The 24,830-nt window shown below is 37.1% G+C and overlaps 1 protein-coding gene across 1 annotated transcript in view; it reads left to right on the plus strand.

The window, feature by feature from the left end:
- Window positions 1–24,830, plus strand: part of LOC110175641 (laminin, alpha 1) — a 63,858-nt gene that overhangs the window by 14,051 nt on the left and 24,977 nt on the right. The window contains exons 8-23 of the mRNA XM_055166568.1: window positions 492–581; window positions 681–798; window positions 1,571–1,749; window positions 2,497–2,590; window positions 3,401–3,558; window positions 4,135–4,275; window positions 5,346–5,504; window positions 5,585–5,686; window positions 7,852–8,066; window positions 8,519–8,630; window positions 9,553–9,663; window positions 9,746–9,873; window positions 10,641–10,727; window positions 12,166–12,377; window positions 17,254–17,360; window positions 18,287–18,459. Of these exons, the coding sequence (XP_055022543.1) occupies window positions 492–581; window positions 681–798; window positions 1,571–1,749; window positions 2,497–2,590; window positions 3,401–3,558; window positions 4,135–4,275; window positions 5,346–5,504; window positions 5,585–5,686; window positions 7,852–8,066; window positions 8,519–8,630; window positions 9,553–9,663; window positions 9,746–9,873; window positions 10,641–10,727; window positions 12,166–12,377; window positions 17,254–17,360; window positions 18,287–18,459 (2,186 nt within the window). The remainder of the gene's footprint in view (window positions 1–491; window positions 582–680; window positions 799–1,570; window positions 1,750–2,496; window positions 2,591–3,400; window positions 3,559–4,134; window positions 4,276–5,345; window positions 5,505–5,584; window positions 5,687–7,851; window positions 8,067–8,518; window positions 8,631–9,552; window positions 9,664–9,745; window positions 9,874–10,640; window positions 10,728–12,165; window positions 12,378–17,253; window positions 17,361–18,286; window positions 18,460–24,830) is intronic.

The following is a 24,830-nucleotide window of genomic DNA, read 5'->3' on the forward strand; positions in this document are numbered from 1 at the left end:
TTCTACCTGGACAACTGAGGAATTTAATGCAGGAGCTCCAATGTGTTTTAAACTCATTTGGATAATTTCACACTTGGAATTGCCGATCTCCACTAAATAAAAGGTAAAAGGAGTGGTTAACTTGAAAACTAGCTCTTCATGACATCACAAGGTGGAACAGAGCAATTTCAGCTTTGGAGATGTAAACAGACTAATTACAAAGCATTACTCAAACATGTGTAAATGAAACAACACACAACTCAACTCAACTCCAGGTCTGTTTTTGGGGAGATAATGACATTCTAACATGGCTTAAAGCTCACAAGAGTCAATTTTGCGTTATATAGTAGCTTTAAAAATAGCTCCAAATCCACAACTTCATAAATGTATGCAGTAATCAAGTTGTGGGTTGTGGGTCATCTTAAATATCCAAAGTACAAGCCCAGTTTATCGGTTGTGTTTGAATATGTTTAAGGCTTTTGAGCATCTGTTTTTGCTAATGTTTGTTCTAGTATTTCTACTCCATCAAAGACATCTCAATCGGAGGCATGTGTATCTGCTACGGCCACGCACAGAGCTGCCCCCTGGACCCAGTCACCCAGGTAAGTATACTTAAATACCACTACTACAACTACTATAAATACTACTACTACTGCACTTACTCTGAATTATAACATATGTCTGTTTTGGTGCTGTATCAGAAACTACACTGTGTCTGTGAACACAACACGTGCGGAGAGAACTGCAACGAGTGCTGCCCGGGGTACCACCAAATGCCATGGCAACCGGGCACAGTCACCGACGGCAACACCTGTGAGAGTAAGCAAAAAAGGAAACCAATACAGTACATATGGATCAAAAAATAGCAATAACTCCTGAGGTTATTGTGAATGAAGTGCTCCGTTGAGACTAATTAAGATGTTGTTATTATAAAATGGTGCCATATTTATATCTCTGAGACTTCTTAATATTTCCAAAATACATAATGAAAGAAAAAAAAGTATAATTTATTCATTTAAAATGTGTAAAACGTGAGAAATGGTTAAATCTGTGGTCAGTGGCAGGAGAAGTTAGGCATTCACTTACCAGCTTACCTCACCCAATTACATCCTATAGTTGTGTCCTTGAGCAAGACCCTCCCATGTGGAAATACACTGACCTCTTGAATACTAATGGTTAGGGGTGTGCAAAAATATTGAAATATTGATGTATCATATCGTTTAAAGCAATGATACAGTATTGATATCATGGGATGTTGTATGGATATATCGCCAAGAGTATTTTTTGGTATATTTCACAAAATAATTTTGCTACAGGTACAGTTTTGTTGCTTGTTTAGAGAAAGGAAACTCGTTTATGCGACACATTTGACATTTTCACTGTTTTGATGATTAAAATGTTTTGGTTTTATATGCACAAGAAGTGGCTTAACAAAAACTTTTACTATCACAGCCATGATTTAGCCTTTATTTTTATTGAACTGTATCAAATCGATTTGAAAAACATCGAATTGAATGTGCACTATATCGTATAGTGTCCTGTCTGCAACTTCTTAATGATAATAGTGATTTGTGGTTGCTTTGTCTTGTAGAATGCAACTGCCACAATAAGGCGGAGGAATGCTTCTACAATCAGACCGTATCGGACCTGCGCTTGAGTCTGAACGCAGCGGGGCAGAGGCTGGGGGGCGGAGTCTGCGTTAACTGTCAACACAACACCGCCGGGGTCAACTGTGAGACGTGTGCAGATGGGTTCTACAGACCTCAGGGGGTACGGAGAACAGATACTGGACTAGAGCAATTTCCATATCACATCACACAATATTGTTTTCAATTTTTTCACATTTTGACTCAAAATATTCCAGAGGTTTGGTTTATTAATGAACCTCTCAATTTAATTTAATTCTACTTAAACTATATTGATTTTGTCCATTTTGTTCAAAGGGGTTTCAGTTGTAATGAATCGTGGCACTGATAATTACCTGAATGTCTTTCCCCACTTTTCACCCCCATTTCATGCAGAAAGATGTTTTAAAAAATACTTACAGGTCCCCCAAAATGTCTTTTTGTCATAAAGATTACATTAAACTCAGAGAGAAAAGATGCTCTGTGTCAGATTTAGTTCCAAGCTCCTTTCCATCTGCAGTCCTCAGGCGGGTACAAAATACATTAAGACATACATTATTTATTATTAACCATTCTAGCAACAACATTTCATCAGTGTCTCCTTAAAATAACCACTGTTCAATTCAGCATTAAACATTTAAAACAATTAAAATGAATTCTTTCTAATTTCCATAAATACAAGATTTCAAATTCACCATTATCTTCTAAAAAAATCATTGTCATCAATATCCTCTAAAATATATCTTTACCAAATTCATCAGTATTATTATCCTCTAAAATACAATTCAGTTCAGTTACACAATGCACCTTTAAATTAAAAACTAATTTGTCAGTTTTCATCATAATTATTGAATGACAGATTGGACATAATAAGTGTGTTTGTATTTTGCAGGTGTCGCCGTACTCCGACTCTCCCTGTGTCCTGTGTGACTGTGACCTCAGAGGATCCATGTCCTCCGTGTGTGTGAGGGACGACTCCACGTCTGGTCTGTTCACGTACACTGTTATACACTCATTTGTTCAACACATATTTGATTGGGGTTGGTCCCTGGTTAGAACTGGTTTAGTCCTAGTTTAAACTTGGATTAGAGCTACTTTAAACCTGGTTAATTCCTGATTTATTTGTAAATTGATCTATTCATATTTCTTAATTATTTATTTGTCCTGGTTTAGACCTAGGTTAGATTGGGTTAATTTCTGTTATATTCTTGATTAGATGTTGTTTAGTTCTGGATTAGACCTGGTTTTGTTCAGAATTAGACCATGTTCATTTATTTATTCCTAGTTTAGGTCTGGTTTTGGCCTGGTTTTGGTTTGGTTTAGTTCTGGGTTGGGTCTGATTTAATCCTGGGTTGGGCCCGATTTAAGTCCTGCGTTAGACCCATAGACTGTATGAAGAAGTGGACTAAGGGAGTGTGACATCACCCACAGCATCTGGCTCCACTCAAATGAAACTTGTGATTCTAACAGTTACAGGAGGTTCTATATTATGAACAGGATTTTTAATGGACAAAATAGTGAAATAAAAGCCCCAGGATCATGTAGAGCGGACATTTTAAGACCAAAAAGTTACAGAGAGAGGGGCCACAATATTCCAATGTAATCTAATGGGAATCAGGGTCAGAAGGAGCATGTGAACTTCTTATTTGGAACGTGGCAGCTAGAGTGTTAGACCTGGTTTAGTTCTTGTTCAATGCTGTCTCCTGATTCAGATATTTGTTTCTCTTGGTCTAGACCTGGTTTAGTCCTGGCTCATACCTCACATGGTCTCTAATCGTCTACTGTTACACCTCCAGGCTCGTCTTCAGGCCAGTGCCCGTGCAGAGAGGGCTTTGCTGGGCGCAGGTGTGAGCGCTGTGCTTTCGGATACAGGGACTTCCCTCTGTGCTCCAAGTGTGAGTGTAACCTGGCAGGAAGCACCAACTCTGACCCCTGTGAGGAGTGTGTGTGCAAGGTAAATACTGACCAACTAACACACTGGGGTACAGGCTCATTTATTGAAGTCATAGTTCAATAGACAAACTACATCTGCACTATATGATTCAAAGAAAATGTGATAGATTTTATTGTTTTATTACATTAATTACATTTATATTCAGTTAAATAATAAAAATAAATAAATAAATGACTTAAATTACTGGCCAATTGATAAATTTGCTGGCCTTAAATTTCTAGCCAAAAGTATCAAAACAAAAACTTAAGAGACTTAACTGAAACTAAATAATTACTTAATAAGGCATGTTACATTAATTTCCCTTGTGGATCTATAACGTTTGTCGTAAGTCACGATTAAAATTGACCTTTTTTGTTTATATTGTTTATTACTGGGTTAGACATGAGTTAGTTCTGGATTAGATCTGGTTTAATCCTGATACATTTTTGCTTTAGTCATGTGTTCGAGCTGGTTTAGTCTTTTCAGACCAAAATCTGCTTTTTTATTCATTTAACTTTTGAAAAAACAGTACATTTCACTCAGATGCAGTGCCTTTTGTTGCTGTGATATGTTAATTTGAGTTAATTTTTTGTCCAGAAAAATGTGATGGGGTTCAACTGTGACCTGTGCAAATCTGGCTTCTACAACCTCCAGCCTGAAAACGCCCATGGCTGCACCGACTGCTTCTGCTTCGGAGTGTCTAACGTCTGTGAGAGCTCCTCCTGGTCCACCAATCAGGTCAGAAAATACATCAACAAAGAGCATTTCAAATACTAGAGCTAGAGTTTATATAATATAATAGAAATTTAAAGGGCCAGTAGCAAATGTATGGTTTAAGCCAGGGCTCAGTAACCTTAAATACTCAAAAGAGCCATTTGGAGCTGAAACGAAAACACCTGAAACCACAAAACCATTTTGACTCTAAAATGAGGAGAACACTGCATATGCTTTTATATCTGTACGCTCTGTATAAAAGACCATAATGTGTTGCATTTATGAAGTCAATGAAATGATACAGAGAACATAAAATTTTATTTCTCCATGTAACAAAAACATTTTGAACGCCGAAAAAAAGATGCTGGTTGCTGCTGACTTTCAAATGAAATACTCAGTGTCTATTTGAGTCCTCCTCACAGGAAATAAAAATCCCAACTTAAATTATCCACCCACAGTGAATCAAAAATGCTGTGTGCCTCTGGGTTCTGTCATCATTTTATCGCGTGTACTGGAGCTTGTGTGAATGTGACCATGTAGCATTAAATGTTCAGTTTTCTTCAGAAACTTTTCTTTTCTTGGATTTATCCATCATTTACCTACCAGGGGTAAAAGCTCAACAAATCATGCTGCTGGTGTGAGTCCGGGCTGTCAGATATGTGCTAGGTGTTGCACATCGGCAGCTGTGACGTATACTGTATTTTGACAGCAAAAATATTGAAAACATTTTATTTTAATGGTACAGTATTACCATTATGTACAAATTTAGAATTACATTTAAAAATGAACAAACTAAAATAAAAATACATTATGATTAAATACATTATGACTTTGGAAAAAAAAAAAATTATTTCTTTTCCAAAGTCACAGGGAGCCACAATAGAAGGATGAAAGAGCCACATACTCTGGCTCTGGAGCCGTGGGTTGTATTTCAAATTTTTTTACAATATCAGGTGACAGTTTGTGAAAAAAAAAAAGTTGAAAAATAAAAAGGAAAGTAAAAAAAAAAAGAAAAATGTTACCAATCGATCAAACTAGAACAAACTACGAAATGATTAATGTAACCTGTCAATCTAATTCTGTGTTTTCTTTAGGTGACTTTCTCCAACGCCTGGCTCCAACCTGTTGATCAGCTCCACCCCCTCACTGTAGTCCACGACAACAACTTCCTCCTGCCAATCAACCGCTCCAGAGGCCACGCCCACCAGTATGAGATGTCCTGGGACGCCCCCAGCAATTTTTTGGCTAATAAGGTCTGTGCTAACATTTTTAACTTTTTGGGAGAGTAAATAAATGTACTGAGAATGAACTTGAATCTGTTGTTCCTGCACAGCTGACTTCCTTCAGGGGGAGGTTAAACTACACGCTTTTCTACGACGTCCCATTGGATAATTTAGACCGCTCTCTCTCCGCCCACTCTGATGTCATCATACAGGTAATCCAGCTTGTATTTTATTATTATGTCAAGGTTAAATTCAAGGACTGAATCTGGCTTTTGTGAATTAAAGAATCATAAAAGCTGCATTATAATAATCTTTGAATACATTTAAAGGAATGTTTTTCTCATGTAAAAGCAGAGAACCTTCAGTACTCTAGCACTAAAACTAATGCTCTTAAAAAAATAGCAGATCAGAGAGTCCCTTTAGGTTTAAACTAACTGGATTTCAGCTTTTGAACCTGGCAACCCAAATGAGCGACTCGTGTTAAACTCTGCTTTCTGATCAAATAACACACCAAATTATAACAATAACAACTTGGCCATTATTTCCCATGTTTTTTTGTAAATGAACTTATCTATCTTACATACAGTTTAACTTTTTCAAGCCATTTCTCAAAAACATTCATTTATTTATTTATTATTTTAATTTTATTTATTTATTTTGCACATATATAACATGTAACAATAAAAAAGCCACACTAGATTAAAAAGTAGGTGCTGGAAGAGGCAAAAAACCCAAAACCCAAAAGGGCTTACTGTATATTAAAGCCTCCACCTTATGAATACATTAAAACTGACCATTATAGCTGTGTATTAATGAAAAAAATGACATTTACATGCTTAATTAAGATTAAATACATTTGATTCAAACATGTGTTAAAACACCATGAAACATCCTACAATTTAATGATTATCAAACATTATTATGATATATAACATTTCCTCAAACACTTTTTAAACAATGTTTCTGATGCATCATTAACCAAACGTGAAAACTGCCCCAGAATTTCCCACCTCAGTATTGAAGCAAAACTGAGCTCTTAATGTGACACATTTTGGAATTTGGAACATGAAAATTTGGATGAGGTTTGTTTCTATGATACATTGCATTGGTTTTAAAGTAAAATCTGAAATGATTAGGGATTGTAGCTGTATTACAAATAATACATAAAAATACAAATTTGATAAATATTAATCTCATAAATATTAAGAATGTTAAGTTTGATGAATAAATGAGCAGACGATGTTAGTGGCATAGAATGAGTTGTATTCGAACAAAACGTTTTTGCACCAATAATATTTTGTTCAGAGTAGTAGAGAAAGTGCAGCCCAGACGTTATTACAATATGACAGATAGGGATAAATTGAATATTAAGTATAATCTAAGTATAGATTTTGAGTCCAGAATTTGACAAACTTTTCTTATGAGGAGAAAATTTGTTTGTTGACTGGGCAAAAGTTGGTTTGGTTGAAGACTTTTCGCAGCTCATCCAAGCTGCTTCTTCAGTTCTGGTCAGAATGCTGGTGAGAAGCCTTCTCTAAACAGAAATGGAGGCCTCAGACACCATCTATCTCCTATTTACAACTCCATCCTCAAACCTAAAACAAAACAAACAAGAGAGCAACAGGTGTAGCCAGGTCAGGTCCAGAGGTGTGGAAGCTCCATTATGACCATGAATTGTTCTGCTAATTAGACCCCACACCCTGCACAGGTCAATAGGCCGAACTAACAGAAACTGTAAACAAGCAGGTGTGTTAGTTTCAGAGTAGTTAGCTCCTCCCTGCAGATATAAGGAAGTGTCCACCTGCGTCTGACCAGAACTGAAGAAGCAGCTTGGATGAACTGCGAAAAGTCTTCAACCAACTAACGTTTGTCCAGTCGACAAACTAATTTTCTCCTCATGGATTCTACTTGGACGACTGAGGGATTCTTCACACTTTTCTTATAATACCAAAAGATTTATAAATTTTTCTGGTCACCCAGTCAGCATGCTCTTTTCAGTTCAGATTATCATTGACAATGACACCCAGAAATTTGGTGGATGAGAAATTAGTTATTTCAATTAAATCAATCAATTTAATTTATTTCAGTTATAATCAATTTTAATTTTAGGGTTAGTTGGAAATGATTTTCCAACTAAGCTGTAATAGTTTTTTTGATTACACATTACACAGTCACTCATACTAACTGTTTTTCAGCTAAATTATTGTTATTGTTATTGTATTATTAACATTTTTGTAACTTCATAAAGCATCCTAAACTTTCATTAGATGTTATGTACATTTGAGATTACATTTTGACTGAATGATTGATCTACTCCACTTTTATGTTATCGTATTTTATTCTGTGGCAGAAAATAAAACTCTTTTGTGTTTTCCAGGGAAACGGCCGCTCCCTGCGTCTGTCCCGCCCTCACCTGGTCTCCCTGTCCCCTCTGTCGGAGCGCTCCGTTGCCGTGGTGATGGGCCCTCATCAGTTTGTGGATGACGTCAGGGGTGATCACGTGACGCGCGATGACCTGCTGACCGTGCTGAGCGACGTCACCACGCTGAGGGTCCGGGTGCTGCTCAACTCCTCTGCTGCAGGGCCTATTCGGTACACACTGCTACTACTACTACTACTACTACTACTACCACCTTTACTACAACCACCATTACTTCTACTCCCACCACTACTACCACCACCATTACGTCTACTACCACTACTAGTACTGCTACCACCACTACTACTACCACCACCACCATTACGTCTACTATCACTGCTAGTATTACTACCACCACTATTACTTCTGCTACCACCACTACTATAACCACCATTACTTCTACTACTACCACTACTACTACCACGACCATTACTTCTACTACCACTACTACTACCACTACCACCACCACTACCATTATGCAAAATGACTCTGTTTTTGTGTTTTAGACTGTTAACTCATCAAAAATATGCTGCTTTGGTTCATTCACTCATATTGAATAAAAATTACAAATACTACAGTACTACATTTTGCTACTTTTTAACTGTTGATTCACTTAATCTTCTAGCCTGGGCTTGGTGTCTCTGGATGTAGCCGACCCGGTGTCCGTCTCCGGGAACAAGGCGGTTGCCGTGGAGACGTGTGAGTGTCCGTACGGCTACAGCGGCACGTCCTGTGAGGTTGGTACTTGATGTATACTGCAAATCCAGTCCAATCTGACTTTATTTGTATAGCACATTTTACAAGCACAAAGTCTCCAAAGTGCTGCACAGAGTAGGCACAATACAAATTAACACATTAAATAAAATAAAGCATAAAATAAATAAATAAGTAAGTCAATAAAAAGATTTTAAAAATACTAAAATTAGCAAATAGAAAAATAGCAAATATAATCAATAAAAGACAGTCAGAGAACCACACAGTTTTCACGCCGTGTTAAAACAAGACTTAAAAGAATCAACTGAGAACTGAAGGGGCGAGAACGTTCCAAAGTTTGGGGGCAACCACCGAAAAGGCCCGGTCACCCCAGGATCACCCCGGCTTTTGAGTCTCGTTTTTTTGGACGATAAGTTGGAGCCCTCAGATTTCAGAGCGCGTAGGAACAGTAATCTCTGAGATGTTCATTAGAGCCGGTTCATGAAGTGCTTTAAAAACAAACAATAACATTTTAAAATCAACTCTGATATGAATGGGCAGCCAGTGTAATGAGGACAAAATAGGCGTAGTGTGTTCTCTACGACATGTGACGGTTAAAAGACGTGCTGCAGAGTTTTGGACTAACTGTAAGCGTGACAGGAGTCAAGACGTGTAGAGATAAAAGCATGGATCACCCACTCCAAATCACCAAAATGATAAAACTGATTTGAGTTTGGATAAAAGCCGCAGGTGATAAAAACTGGATTCAACCACTGCAATGATGACTCCAAGGTTGGTAGCTGTAGGTTCATTATGGTATATTGTTGAAAAAAATCCCATGTCACACTGAACATTAGTACACATGCTTGGTTTAAAAACAACAATTTTCATTTTGGACAAATCATGATAATAAAACGTAATCAGATCATTGCCATATAGTTTTAATGTTTTCTTTTTTGCTTTTAGTCATGTCTGCCAGGTTTCTACCGCGTCGCAGGAGTTTTATTCGGAGGGAACTGTCTCCAGTGTGAATGTAATGACCACTCCTCCGTCTGTGATTACCATGGACTGTGCCTGGTGAGTACAAGTAAAAAAAACACAGTGATTTAATGTGAAAGCCGTTAATGTTGACTTTTAATGCTGGTCCTGTTTCCGCCAGTCTTGTTCCCACAACACCACAGGGCCCCATTGCGAGCATTGTTTGCCCGGTTTCTATGGCGATGCCACCGAGGGGACGGAGCAGGACTGTAAGAAATGCCCATGTCCTTTGACCGCCGCATCCAATAGGTTTGTTACATACATACAGTTTTCAGTGATTCAAGTGTCTCTTCTGAACACATTATACTTTACACTATGCACATGACAGGTTAGACTACTCACTACAATAAAACATAATTCATTATATTTAAAATTTTACTAAAAATATTGTTTTTTAAATTTCGGTTAAGTTTATAATTTTGCCTCCTTTTAGGGGGTTATTTTTTCTTGAACATATATCGAGATATATATCGTATATCGAGATATGGCAAAATATATTGAGATATATTTTTTGATCCATATCGCCCAGCCCTATTAGCAACTATAATATTTTAAGGCCAAATCTACACAAATTACATAATAGTTATGATTAAACTAATAAAAATAAATGACAACACTTTTATTTTGTTAAATGAAGGCTTAAACTGTCCAAAAAATGCCTTTCTCATTTATGCACGAGAAAGGCATGGTCTCTATTTTGTGTTGACGAGATAGGTAAAGGTATTCTGTTAACTTAACAACTCAACGCTACTTCCTGTATTTCTGTCATTTTTGTTATAATTTTCTTTTCACAAACTGCCACTTAACCGATGTAAAACCCAGATAAATATTGACCACAGATACTACACCATTAAACATATAATAGTAAGTAGAAAAACATGAAAACCTGTCATACGCGCTTCTAATGGTGACAATCTGGTAGACAAAAGTACTTTTCAATGATTTGACAAGTACTATTATTAATACTATTACTGTAATCTTTATGTATAATGTATTTATGTTGCCTTGTGTTGCAGTTTCAGTCCCACCTGCCTCCTCCAGTCTAATGGACAGGTGACATGTGACCAGTGTCAGGAGGGCTACACCGGCAACAACTGTGAGAGGTGAGTGTGCACGCTTTACATTATATTACACAGTAGACACTTAAAACATACTAGTGTAGTAATAAGACCTGAGGTGCATTCACTTGATGTCGTTCATTCTAAAGAGGTCAGAGTTCACAATTGGGCGGATTGACAAACTGATCCGTAAAGCTGCTCACGTGATCATTTGTGAGCTGGAGACATTTGTCACAGTGAGGGACACGAGAACACTGAGCAAACGTCTCTCCATCATGGACACTCCTGCTCACCCACTGCACCAGACTATAGAGGGACAGATAATACTCCCTACAACTGTACAACAACTCACCCACTGCACCAGACTACAAAGGGACAGATAATACTCCCTACAACTGTACAACAACTCACCCACTGCACCAGACTACAAAGGGACAGATAATACTCCCTACAACTGTACAACAACTCACCCACTGCACCAGACTACAAAGGGACAGATAATACTCCCTACAACTGTACAACAACTCACCCACTGCACCAGACTATATTATAGAGGGACAGATAATACTCCCTACAACTGTACAACAACTCACCCACTGCACCAGACTACAAAGGGACAGATAATACTCCCTACAACTGTACAACAACTCACCCTTATGTAATTGATTATTACCATTAATATATTTTCTCTTTGTTATTATATTATATTGTGATGTGTGAGCTCCTGGGTCCAAATTATTTCCCTTGTGGATCAATAAAATTTGTCTAAGTCTATGTAAGTCTAAATTGAGGTGGAGCCTTTAAAAATGATCATATATGAATGATGTTTGACCTGGTTTATGATTCATATTTTTGTAATCACTGCTCCTATAAAAACAAAAACTGCAACAAAAACCCTCCTTGTTTCTATGGAAATGTCATTGCTCTGCATAGAATGTTCCATGGTGTGACATTAAACAGCTCTACTTTACATTTATTCAATTACAGGTAGTTTTACAGCTAAAAAATACTTAGAAAAACAGACATCCTGACTGTGAGCGGGGTCGCCTCTCCACAGATTTGACCTGTAACATAATCTGATTTGGTCTCCATGAAGATAGAAAGGTTTAATACCATACTGTGAAACATTATAGACAAAGCAATAAGATCTCACGTGGAGAAAAGCATTTGACGAACCCTCCACCAGAAAAGTTACACACTGTACCTTTAACATGATTTCCTTTCTATAACTTCAAATTGCTCATAGAATTATACATGGCCTGAATGTTCCACAGTACAACATAAATATATCTATCTCCATGGAGACAAGCAACACCACCAGGCCAATGTACGGTATGTCAATGAATAAAAGTTTAATTTAAGTTTAATACTGTACTGTGGAATATTTCAGGTAAAGCAATAGCATTTTCATAAGGTAAGCAAAGTTACATAATGCATCTTTAAAAGCAGTTGTTGACACCAAACCTCTTTCTTGTTTCTCTAGATGTGCCAGTGGTTTCTACGGTAACCCGCAGGTGTTGGGCGGGTCCTGCTCGCGGTGTGAGTGTAACGGGAACGTGAACTGGGAGGAAACGGGGCACTGTGATCGTGTGACCGGGGAGTGTCTGCTGTGCACCCGGAACACCGCGGGACACCACTGCGAGCGCTGCCGGGATGGTTACTACGGCGACGCCCTGCACGCCAAAAACTGCACAGGTAAGGAGCAAATAGCCAGTTAGAGGTGAATAATGGTTCACACTTTTTTAACTAATCCAAAAATAAAATAACTGTCCAAATTATTTCCCTTGTGGATCAATACAGTTTGTCTAAGTCTAAGTCTAATAAGTCTTCCTAAAGGTGCACTGTGTTACTTTTCTGGTCTCTCATCTGCTTGTCTCCATGGAGATGTTATTGCATTTCCTGGAATGTTCCACAGTATGATATTATATTTAGGTATTGTTAGAAATATATATCGTTAGAGTTACAGATATTTTAAAACATGCTTCTTACTGTGAGTGAGGATGCCTCTCCTCGGAGCTGACTTGTAACTTAGCCTGGTGGTATGCCATACTGTGGAACATTGTTGGCAAAGAAATAACATCTCCATGGAGACAAGCAGGTGGCAGACCTTCCACCAGATAGTTGCATTGTACAACGTTAAATACAGGACCAAATTCTCCCTGATGAATAAAATACAATAAAAGACAACCTAGACATCTGTTTTTCTTTTTTCTCCAGTGTTAGAAAAGATTTTGTATACAGTTCAAGAAAAGGCAGTTATCATTAGTTTAGTCTCTTGAAGATGAAGGTCGAAGATGGTTGAAACATTTGTCCTGATATGAGCTTCCCTCAGTGCTCAGGAACTCTTTGTGTCAATCTGAAGGTCACCATATTTTGTGTTGTTTTTTTTTTAAACTTTTAACCAAGATGCTCTTGAGGAATGTTCTTTACAATGTCTTTTTTATTCATCAGAAAAGGAAGGTGAAATGAAACTGTATCTCGCTTTTAAAAAGTCTCTTGAAAGTAAAGGAATAGGAACAAGAACATACAAATATATGAAAAAAATGCTTTTTCTCATATTAATTAATCATGATTTTCAACTTTTAATTTTAATTTCCCCAATTAAAAACAAATAAAATGGCTTTAAACAACATAGACTTGTGCATATGGAGAACCAAAAATTACATAATTGGAAATAAATAAGTACAAGAATAAATGTACTTTTATTTAATGTATTGTGAATAAAAATAAATGTGTAAATAAATATATATATAAATATATAATATATAAATAAATAATATTTATTAATTAAATTCAATGTACACATTAATGCATACATTTTGTGTATTAAAAAGCTAAAATATTCAATAAAATATTTTACATTTCTGTATTAATATATTTATGAATACATGTATTTATTATTATTTTTTGTATATTTACTTATTTAAAGATTATATACTTATTTAAAAATATATATATATTTATACTTTTTAATTCATGATTTTAATTCTCCTTACAAATTTATTCTTTTTACATGTATTTATTTCCACATTTTTTAATACATTCCAGCATTTATTTTTGTATTTATTTCCAATTATGTCATTTTGTTCCTCCATAGTGGCATACCCTCCTCTTGAAAATGTATATACACCTTTTGATATACTAATTAGTAATTCAGTAATTCAGGGCCCTTCATTTATTCTAGCCAAAATATCTACTCCAAATACAAATGTTTAGACCATGAATCTTGGCACACATTTGTGAAGGAAACTATAATATCCGCTGTAATCTTTCAAAATAGTGAGTGACTGTTGTGGCTGCTTTTATCAGCGTTATCTTAGTCTCCTCAGGGCCCTGTTTAGTCTGTGGAGCTGGAGGCCTTGGTTCCACCGGAGCACAGGGCAGGAATGTAGATTTGTCTAATCCACATCACGCCTGACCTCTGACCCCATTGTTCCCCCGGTCACATGACTCTATTCAGGCACTGACCAGTAGAAACAGGGCTTTGTGCGTCGGGGGCCACGGGGGATTACGGCGCCCCGACCTCAGAGTCCCCGAAAGGCACTCACATGGGGGACACTGCACTTCCTGGTGTCAGAGAGTTTATTTATGAAGTTTAGTAAATATTAGGCAATACAGGTAAATGAACAGGTGTCAAATCAGGAGATGGGGATTACTATTAAATGTTGTAATCAATTGTTTTGAAAACCAATCTATAGTGGCTTTTAACTTTTGACAGTACATGGAATAGGTGGATAAAACAGTGTAAGATTTAAAGGTACAATACTACGCAAAACTGACTCTTGTGAGCTTTAAAAACCATGTTAGAATGACTTTACCTCCTCAAAAACAGACCTGGAGTATGGTTTTGTTTCATTCACATATGTTTGAATAATCCTGCATTATTAGTCTACATCTCCAAAGTTAGAAATGCTCTGTTCCACCTTGTGATGTCATGTAGTGGTAGTATAAGTTAACAGCTACCTTTTACCTTTAGTTTCAGCACCCTGCAAAAAAGCTTGGCCAAAATGTAAGATATAAACACTTAAATCTATCAGAAAATGACTTGATCTGTCTATACAGCAAGATCATTTTACTTAACAAGTTCTCTTAAAATAAACAACCTCTATACTAGAATGAAGCAGTCTCTGGTCTAGTAAGTAGATAATAAATCTGAAAATAAGATGAATAACCTGATGTAAGTTTTAAAATCTTGGCCAGATCAGAGAAATTTGCAGTGTAGAGATGGTCAATTCCAAGTCTTAAATCATCCAAATGATTCAAGTGAAGGTGTATGGAGTTTAAAAAACACAGTGGAGCACTTCCTTTATCACCACATCACAAGGTGAAACAGAGTGTTTTCTATTTGAGAAAAGAGCTCAACCTAAATATAGAGGGTTTATGTATGAAACATGTGTGAATGAAACAAAACACAAGTTCAGGTTAGGGGTGTGTGAAAAAAATATTGAAAAATTGAATATACTGTTTATATTTTGAAATATTGTATCATTTAATTTGATGATACAGTAGGGGAGTATCGTGGGGTCTTGTACTGATATATCGCCAAGAGCATTTTTAGGTATATTTTACTACATTATTTTGTCTAAGAGCTACAATTGTGTTGACATTTTTAGTGTTTTGAGTAAAACGGGTGTTTTTCATATTAACAGTCTTAGTAGACTTTGTGGACTTTTAGTATCATTCACAGCCATGATTTAGTCTTTGTTTTTTACTGAACTGTATCGAACCGATTTGAAATTATTGAATTATTGTATTGTAATCGAATTGTATACTGAAAGTGTATTGTATCGAAAAATATGGCTTGTGTACCAAAGGTATGTATCGTATTAGGGGTGTCAAATCTTATCGCGTTAATTGCGATTAATTATAATCATTTTAATAGGCGATTATTTTTTCGCGTTAATCTGTTTTTAATCTTTAATTCTTTAGTGTTTCTGTATGCGCATTGCTTTAATTATAAACCTGTACGAGTATGTTTAGTTTATTACAACAACACATGTTTGGGACACACACACACACACACACACACACAAAAAACACATTTTATAATTTTTTTTTATTTCGGTAATTCGACTCATTGGAAACCCAAACAGAACGGAACCAAACAGTAACAGCGCGACGTAGGCAACGTCGTTAACGTTGACGGCGTCAGTCGCATAATAATGACGAAAGAAGAGCCAGAGAACAGTAGAAACAGAGCAGGCAGGGGAGTGCACAGGTAAAAACACATTCGTGTCTTGGAAATTATTCTCCGACCGACGAATGAAATAAAAGAAAATAAAAAAATATAAAATCGCACTAACTTAAATGTCACTGGTGAAAACAACCTGCATAGGCTCATGATGTCTGCACTACAACTGTCCTATACACAAACACACACAACACACACACACAAACACACACTTCATCGTCATTAACCTGAGAACGCGCGGACCACGTTTCCTTCCCGTAGACACTGCGCGGACACCGAGTTGTGCCCCGTGCGCCGCGTCCGTGGCCACGTGGTTCTGCGTGTTTTTCTCGCTACGCTGCGTAAACCGCGCTTCCTCCTGTGCGCCTCTAAACCAGAACTAACACCAAGACTAAAACCAGAACTAATCCAGTCCAGGACTAAACCAGGACTAAACCAGTCCAGGACTAAACCAGGACTAAACCAGAACTAAAACCAGGTCTAAAACCAGGTCTAAACCAGGACTAAATCAGGACTAAACCAGGACTAAACCAGAACTAAAACCAGAACTAAAACCAGGTCTAAACCAGGTCTAAACCAGGACTAAACCAGAACTAACACCAGGACTAAAACAGGATTAATCCATTCCAGGACTAAACTAGGAGTAAAGCAGGTCTAAACCAGGACTAAAAACCAGGACTAAAACCAGTGATCTCATATATAAAAGCATTTCTCTATCAATAATATTTTTAATATGGTTAAGGAAAGACTGGACTTTTTATTGTCTTTAAGTAGACAAAAGTTATCATGTTCAGATTTCCTCGTCTTTGCTACTTTACAGCAAACAGTTTCTTATTCATGGAGACTTGGGCTCAACAGCCAATTTGAAGAGATTTGTTAAACAATAAATGACTTTATAAAGTCACTTTTTTTTGTTCTATATATCAGTCTTTTGATCTGCCACAATAATGTAATAATGAATTTAAATGAAAATACCTCAAATTGAAGGCTTTTCTCAGCAATTTTTTAGGTGAGATTAAAATGAGATTAATTAGATTAATTAATTACAGATCATTAATTAATCTCTCAATTTTTTTAATCACATGACAGCACTAATCGTATCGGCAACTTCTTAATGATACCCAGCCCTATTCCAGGTCTGTTTGCTATAATATTACAACATAAATCTGAAAATAGTCTAAAATGGGCCCTTTAAATTAAAATCCAATTAGTTGCGATTGTAATTTTGTTCCACTTGTTTGAATATGGAAGTTAAAAATATGTAGTAATGTTAATGTAGTAAAAAAAATGAATTAACTGCATTAATTGCAAAAGTTCACTTCTAAACTCTAAAGCGAAAGAGAAATTGTGATATAATTATTTGTCCATTCTCTGTTTCAGGATGTGGTTGTGACGTATACGGAGCTGTGTCCTCTGTGTGTGATGTGTCCACTGGGCGCTGTGACTGCAAGGCCAACGTGGAGGGCCGAGCCTGCGATCGCTGCATGGTACCGTATATTTATTTAGTTATTTCATTTCAGGTAGTTAATGCACGACAATTGTAATGTGACAGCGCTCTTAAGGATTAACAGTAATACTCCCTCTTTCATATATTTGTTCATTATGAAATTACTTTTATTCAGTAATACAATATAAACCAGTGTTTCCCTGGTCCCCCATCAGACAGCGATGCTCCACCCCGCATGTACAATTTGCTCATAGAAATTATGTGAGAGGAAGACCAGTTCTTTAAGTTTTATGTTGAGAATTACTTACTGAAATTAATGTTAAAGTTTAGTTTTTATTTGATCTTTAGATTCTTTGACATTCAAGAAATGAATTACAAAAAAAACTACTAAATCTTGAGGTTTTTTATTTCAAATTCTTAACTCAGGACCTTGCTATTGCTATTGCTTAACTTTTTTATGTGCAAATGAAAATAAATAAAATGCTATAATTAGACATAAGAAACTACTAAAGGGACAACAAGGTGACTAAATTAAATAGTGAAACAACATTAGCCTGTTTGGTGCAGAACTTGCGTGTCCTGTCAGAGCACCTCATTTTACATGGCTCGTGGCTCGTAAAATGAGAGAGAATGACACAATCATGTTGCAAAAAAAGAGGGATAATCAATTTGTGGTGCCCGGTTTTCATTCTCCACAGGTTGGTTTATATGGAAAACACTGTAAACAATTAAAAGACTTTCAAATTCTAAATAATATTTGTATAAAACAGGTAAAGATAACGGTGGCTTAACTTCCACCAGACTTATTCAATTCACTATGGACTTTCAATTTAATTAGCCATTTTAGTGTAACCCCCCACTGTTCCCTGCAGTGGATGACAGTCTACTGATCTGCTAAATGCTGCACAAAACTCCAATACGTATATACACTCTTCTCCTTATGATCTTTTTGTTCCTGTTTTCCAGTCTGGCTTCTTCGGCGTCGAAAGCGGACAGGGCTGTGTGCCGTGCAGCTGCAGGAAATCGGGTTCTGTGTCTGAATCATGTGATTCCGAGGGGCGGTGCCAGTGTGTGGAGGGCGTGGGCGGAGACAAGTGTGACCAATGTGCTCGCGGATACTACAACTACCTGGACGGACGGTGCACAGGTACGGACACACTAGAAATTAGTTTGAAATTTGAATAGACGCAAGTAAGTACATAAAATAAATTTTCCCTTCCTATACAATCCAAACAACTCAATTAATTAGGCCTCACACCATTACAGGTATAGAGCGTTGTCCCGTACGATTATATATCCTTTATCGCTTGTAGAACTTATTCGAAATCCCTATGCGTGAGTTCCTGATGCATTACACGTGATCTTGTATTGAATATCTATCGAATTATGCATCCAGACTGTCTGTTCCGCAACTGATGAGCAAAGGGTGCTAACACCCTATGATAAATTACCAAATACCGAGTCGCGTAATCTGTTTGTGAATGGAATGATGAAATATTATGTTCATCATTGCAGGATATGTTCAAACTTCCAACCAAAAGAAATAAATGATGGATTAGATTAATTTTACCATGCTTAGCAGATCAATGCTGATGTAAGGATAAATAGAGCATTTCTGTTATGGCACTATACTTGATTTATTGCAAGACTGAGATGCAGGATTGGGCTCTTCAAATCCTTCTAGTGTAAAATTGAAATTAAAACGTCCTGTCCTGCATGTGTTTAAACTAAATTTGAAGAAAACTTGCCATCAGTGGAACATAAGTGAAAATGACACAGAGAGCAGTCAAACCTTTCATAAGCATTATAACATTATTGACATACACTCTTAAACTGATTCCCATCATGCTCTGCTGCTTTCTGTCTGGGCTGATTTAATCTATGAGAGGCACGTCAATGTCTCATGTGTGATACATGCCTGGGAATTCACATGTCCATCAGCATCTGCCACCGCTGGAACACAATATGATTCCAATCAATGGCATAATGGCCCAGACCTAATCAGCCAGCCAGGAGCCATGACGACAAAGGGAGTATATGAGCGTCTGCAGGGAAGCATTTCTGTGAGCCACTCGGATACAAAGTACTAATGTGATGAAGGCATGTTTCCATTGTGAGACATGATTATGGTGTTTTCATAGTGCAAGAGTCAGTAAGACATGGGTATTTATTGATGGCGTCTATAGAAGCATACACTTAGGGTTTGTTCAATGGAAATGAGTTTATTGCAGTGTGATGTAACGCCATAGTTTTGAAATCTCATGAAACAAAAGAGATAATGTGTCAAAAAGGCTGGCAAAACAAAAGGTTACGCTGTTCTTTTGAAATCCGTCTGTCATCTAAGTGAAAGTTTGCCAATAGGTTTTGTTGAAAAGATGTCATAACACTCAAAGGCCTCATAGGTTAAAGTTAAGATGGTTGTTTTGCTCTTTGTATCTCATCAAGAAGAAAAATATTCGCATAAATATATATTGTGGCTTTAAGAATATTATCAAAGTTATTTTATTATTCTATGAGCTGCTTTAGTAGACGACATTAAGTACCGTATTTTTCGGACTATAAGACACACTTTTTTTCATGGTTTGGGTGGTTCTGTGACTTATACTCTGGTGCAACTTATATGTTAAAATTGACAGCCGCGAGAGGTCTAGACTTGTGTGTCAGTATCTGCTACGCCTATTATTCCTGTAACACTGTCACTTGACTCTACTGCACATGTCTCCTGCAGAAAGAAGAGAAAAGAGCCTCTGTCCTGTCTGATATCAAGTCAATCAATCGCACCATTACGTCTGTATCACTGACAATTTAAAATTTACACTAACATAAAGACAACTGAAACCATCCTGTTGGGATTCAAAAAGGCCCGAATAATTCTTACTGGAACTGATGCTGAGTCTGACGACGGCTACGCAGAAGAGGTAGCGGTGCTCCGTTTACCTCTTTATAAAATTAATTTCCCCCAAAGGTGCAACTTCTAGTCCGGTGTAACTTAAATATGTTTTTTTCTTCTTCGTTATGCATTTTTTGGCTGGTGCGACTTATACTCCAGAGCGACTTATAGTTTTAAAATACGATAATTGTTCTCGACTACTCCAGCTGAAGTGGGTCTTACTGCAATTGCACAAGTACTTCAAATTTTTTAATACAACTGTGCTTCTTGGAGTTGTTTTAAGATGCCGTTCTTTCCTCCTACTTGAGAAATATATTTTACAGTTTATCACTCTTACTTGGGTAAAAGTTTTAGTTAGTCTTCTCCCTGTGAGTAATACAAGGACGGCTTTATGTTGATTATGTTATTTAATGACTTGCATGCCATTCTCTTTCAGATGACTTTCCACATTTTTAAACACTTACTTTTTACTGAGCATATTATTGGAACTCTACTAAGTACTTCCTCTTGAAATGTTACAATTTCAGCAGAGTTTCCCATAGATTCTGTTAACATTACAGTGGAACTAATTATTTTTATTTGAATTATATAGTCTAATTCAATTTGTGGAGTAAATATATGACTTATATATATTTAATCTTTAACCACTGATTTTAAGTTTATGATGAATGCAATGAGTAACAAAGTCTACTTTTGTTATGTCAACATCGTCCAGATTGTTTTTTAGACTATGGGGGAGAATTTTAGACTATGGGAGGCCACCATTGTCTCCTCTACTAATGGGAAACACTACAGACCTCTGCACTTTAGTATGTCAACCATCGTAATTCCTTTATGACATTTTATCTGGCACAATAACACAGTTCAATGAAGACTTCAACCCATTTAAGGGTTCTACTATAGAATAAATCATTTGGCACAATTACACCATGTCTATTATGTCTGGAGATCCTTTGGAGTCCTATTATAAATGCAAGCTTCCCAAAACCCAGCGGACACATTGAGCACTTGCTTCATATGCCTGCTAATCAAAAAAGACCAATGCCCATCTGCACGTTGCATCTGTTAACTGAAATCAGCCTGCACGCCCCCCTCCCTCCTCCACCCTCCTCCTCCTCCTCACTATTGTCATTCACACGGGTGCTGTACTCACTTGGCAGGCCCGTCCAACACGTACACGCATAGCTGTCCTTGTCTCGCAACTTTTAGACGCCGCCGCATCTCGTTAGTGGATCAGTAATTAATTGGAACTCACTTTTTGATAAGCTGTCCCTACAACAACAAGCAGATGCAAAGTTAGTGAATCAAGGAGATATTCTGGTTAGTTGCAGGATCGGACTCGAATGTCAAATAGTGCAATCTACTTAGTATTGACATCTGCCCCAGTCAAAGTGATGACATAGATTTTGTAATTTATTGCCATCTGTAGGTCAAATACTGTAATCCTATTAGTAATGATGAGGGTTACAAAGTCTCTGCTTGGATGCCATGTGTTGGTTAAATAAACATTGAAGGCTGCATTTGAATTTATACCAAAACATAAATAAAAACTGACTGAATTTTGACTCCATAGCAATCCAGGCTTTAAATAGACTTTTCAGGGGCAAATACTGGTGTTTGGTCATCATACAATATATCATAGAATACACTAGATGCTTCTCAAAAACCCCGAAGTGCGAGTTCAGGTACCAGTCAATCAATGAAGAGCCATACATTCTGTGTTGTCAACGATTCCTGAGATCGAGGATTTAAAGCTGAAACAAAGGGAATGTTTGGTGAATTTTATCAAGGGGAAAGGCAATAGCCCTTCTTCCTATGGGATTTGGGAAAATCTTAACATACGAGTTAGCCCCGTTGGCGGCGGATTACATATGTCATGATGACCAAATAGCAGCAATTGGTTAAATGAAATAAAGTACCTGGCTACTATCGAGCGAATGAATCCTAATGCTGCGAGGTCAGACAGTTTCCATGAAGTGAAACCGGCTGATGAATTAGGCTAATAATATTGTTTCTTCATTGCAAACATGCCTGCAGTTGTGTTTCGTTTCACAAACCCTGCATATTTAGTTTCACTACATGACATCACAAGGTGGGAAAGAACCTTTTGAGCTTTGGAGATGTAGACAGCTTAATAAAGTAGGTTTACTCAAGCATGTATGAATGAAACAAAACTCAACTCCAGGTATGTTTTTGATGAGGAAACAACATACTAACAGAGGATTTTTGCGTAAAATAACCTTTAAAATTTCTTTTAAAAATTCCAATGCAACAGTTTCAACCAATTCCAGTCCCATAACAACATCACTTGCATGGAAGAAAGGGTCACTCTTCTAATGGAACGTAAACATAATGATTAACGGCGGCAGCTTACTAATCTTTTGTCCAGTCTCTAGGTCTTAATACCAAACATGTGCATCTCAGTGGGCATCCCATCAGCTCTACCTGGCCCTGTGCCCCTGCCTCTTCAGAGTCAGCAGGGCTCTGGCTCCAGACACCACCATACACAAAGAAGAACTCTGCTATTTCACAAAAAACAAGTGTTACATAGCCACATTACCAAACTGTGACATTTTACCAACAGAACCCACTGAGACAGCCCCCAAAGTGCGAATTGTGTTTGCTCAATACTCTACATGGGTGGTGTTTTGCTGTGGGTGACTTCTGTGCCGAGAGCATAATCCCAGCCACATTCTGAGTTGTGTTGCTGCCAAATCGGCTTGATCAGAATCTGGCATTGTGTCATGGGCATGTCACATTGATGAGTTATCGGAGCCTATTAATAGTGACAGTGTGAGAGATGGGTGTAATTGTATTTTCATGATGACTGAATGTATAATGTGATGACTATAGGCGCTGGATAATATCAGGCGACTCACGTGCTGTCCTGTTACATAAAGAACCCATATGATGCTATTTTCTGATCTCTCTCTTATAATGTTGCTTCCTTCCTCATCTCCTAATTTGTTTGTTTCATTCACACATGTTTTACACACAAATCCTGTATATTTAGGCTGACTACTTTTCCCAAACTGAAAGCACTCTGATCCACCTTGTGATGTCATGTAATACAGGAAGTGCTCCACTGTGTTCTTAAATTCCTTACATCTTCACTACAATCATTTGGATCATTTAAGATCTGGATTTGCCAATCTTTGCTGTAATACAGGTAAAAGGAGCTGTTAACTTATAAATTACTACTTCATGACATCAGAGATGCAACAGGGCATTTTGAGCTTTGGAGATATAGGCAGACTAATAAACCAAGTTTACTCAAAACATGTATAATATTTGTTGTGGAAAAATGATATATCTCTTGAAGATCAATTATGAATCCATTTGCAAAGCCCAATGAGTGTTTGGAATATAGACCAAGGTTACAGCAGATATGGACAGGGCCTAGGCCTGCCCTGGCCAGAGCCCAACAGCCTCTCTTAACCAGCAGTATGTCCCCACCAAGTTTATAAAGCCTGAGATGACATTTCAAAGTGAGAAGGTGATGACTCCTACTGAGGTGTGGCCAGATGTGCTTGATCTGATTTACATCCATATTCACATGCATTTATCACTTCCTAACAAGATTAGCAAGCAAAAGGGAACAGAAGTTGTTACAATGAAGGGTCTTTCTAACAAATCAAATGAGTTTTAGTTACAAGACCAAATGTGTTTCTAAAAGACAAACTAATCACTATTTTAATTTAATCAATCATGATCAATATTTTTCTGTGGGGGTCTGGTCTCGGGTACAAATCACATTCATTTACACAAAGACAGATTGAGAGAAATCTTTCCACAAATATAAATTTCCATCACATGTTTGAACTACCTGTAAAAGTTTCTGTGTGTCTGTATGTCGTGTAAAATTCTGGAAGAGTCTGGATCTCAAGCAATGCCAAAATATCCATAAATTTAAGTTGTTCTATAAACATATGGTCACAGTGAATAGAGAGTGGGTCTTAACATTAGAACAATGCTTCCTTTTGTAGCGCTGCTTTATGTTTGTTGTTTCCTTTACCATTGCTGGTTTGTGCCATCCTTTACATCACTTGTATCTGTTGTCAGTTACCATTGTCTGTATCCTTAACCTTACAATTGTTGGTATGATTATGTTACACTACCAAGCTATAAAAATGACTCTTTGTCCGCACTTGTAAATAGTTCATATAGTTTAATGCAAACTGTCTGAAAAATGCAAAAGAAAGCTCATCGTGTTAGATTAGAAGAGTGGGGGTGGGATTAAATACATTTTCTTCTTCCCACTCCTTTTGGGCAAATTTTTTGTTGTGGTTATTTTCATTTCTATTATGATTTCACTTATGTTCCATTGCATAAGAATGTAAATCTCTATTTGCCCAAATAAATACATAAATATACAAAAATATATGTGTGAATGAAGCAAAACACAACTTCGAGCATATTTTTAATCAGGTAACAACAGAGTAACATTTCCTCAAAGTCAAGAACGTTAAGCAATACGATGGACATCCTAATTATTCACAAGGAAGAGTTTATAATCCATTTTTCTCTGAGACCATTTATGCTGAGACTGTAAAGCTAACAACAACAAGTAGCATGCTAACACGCACTTCCTAATTATCAGACAATAAAATGCTTTCTAAT

This window comes from Boleophthalmus pectinirostris, unplaced genomic scaffold (assembly GCF_026225935.1).
Source record: "Boleophthalmus pectinirostris isolate CB_2022bp ecotype Guang Dong unplaced genomic scaffold, ASM2622593v1 HiC_scaffold_11, whole genome shotgun sequence".
Lineage (NCBI taxonomy): Eukaryota > Metazoa > Chordata > Actinopteri > Gobiiformes > Gobiidae > Boleophthalmus > Boleophthalmus pectinirostris.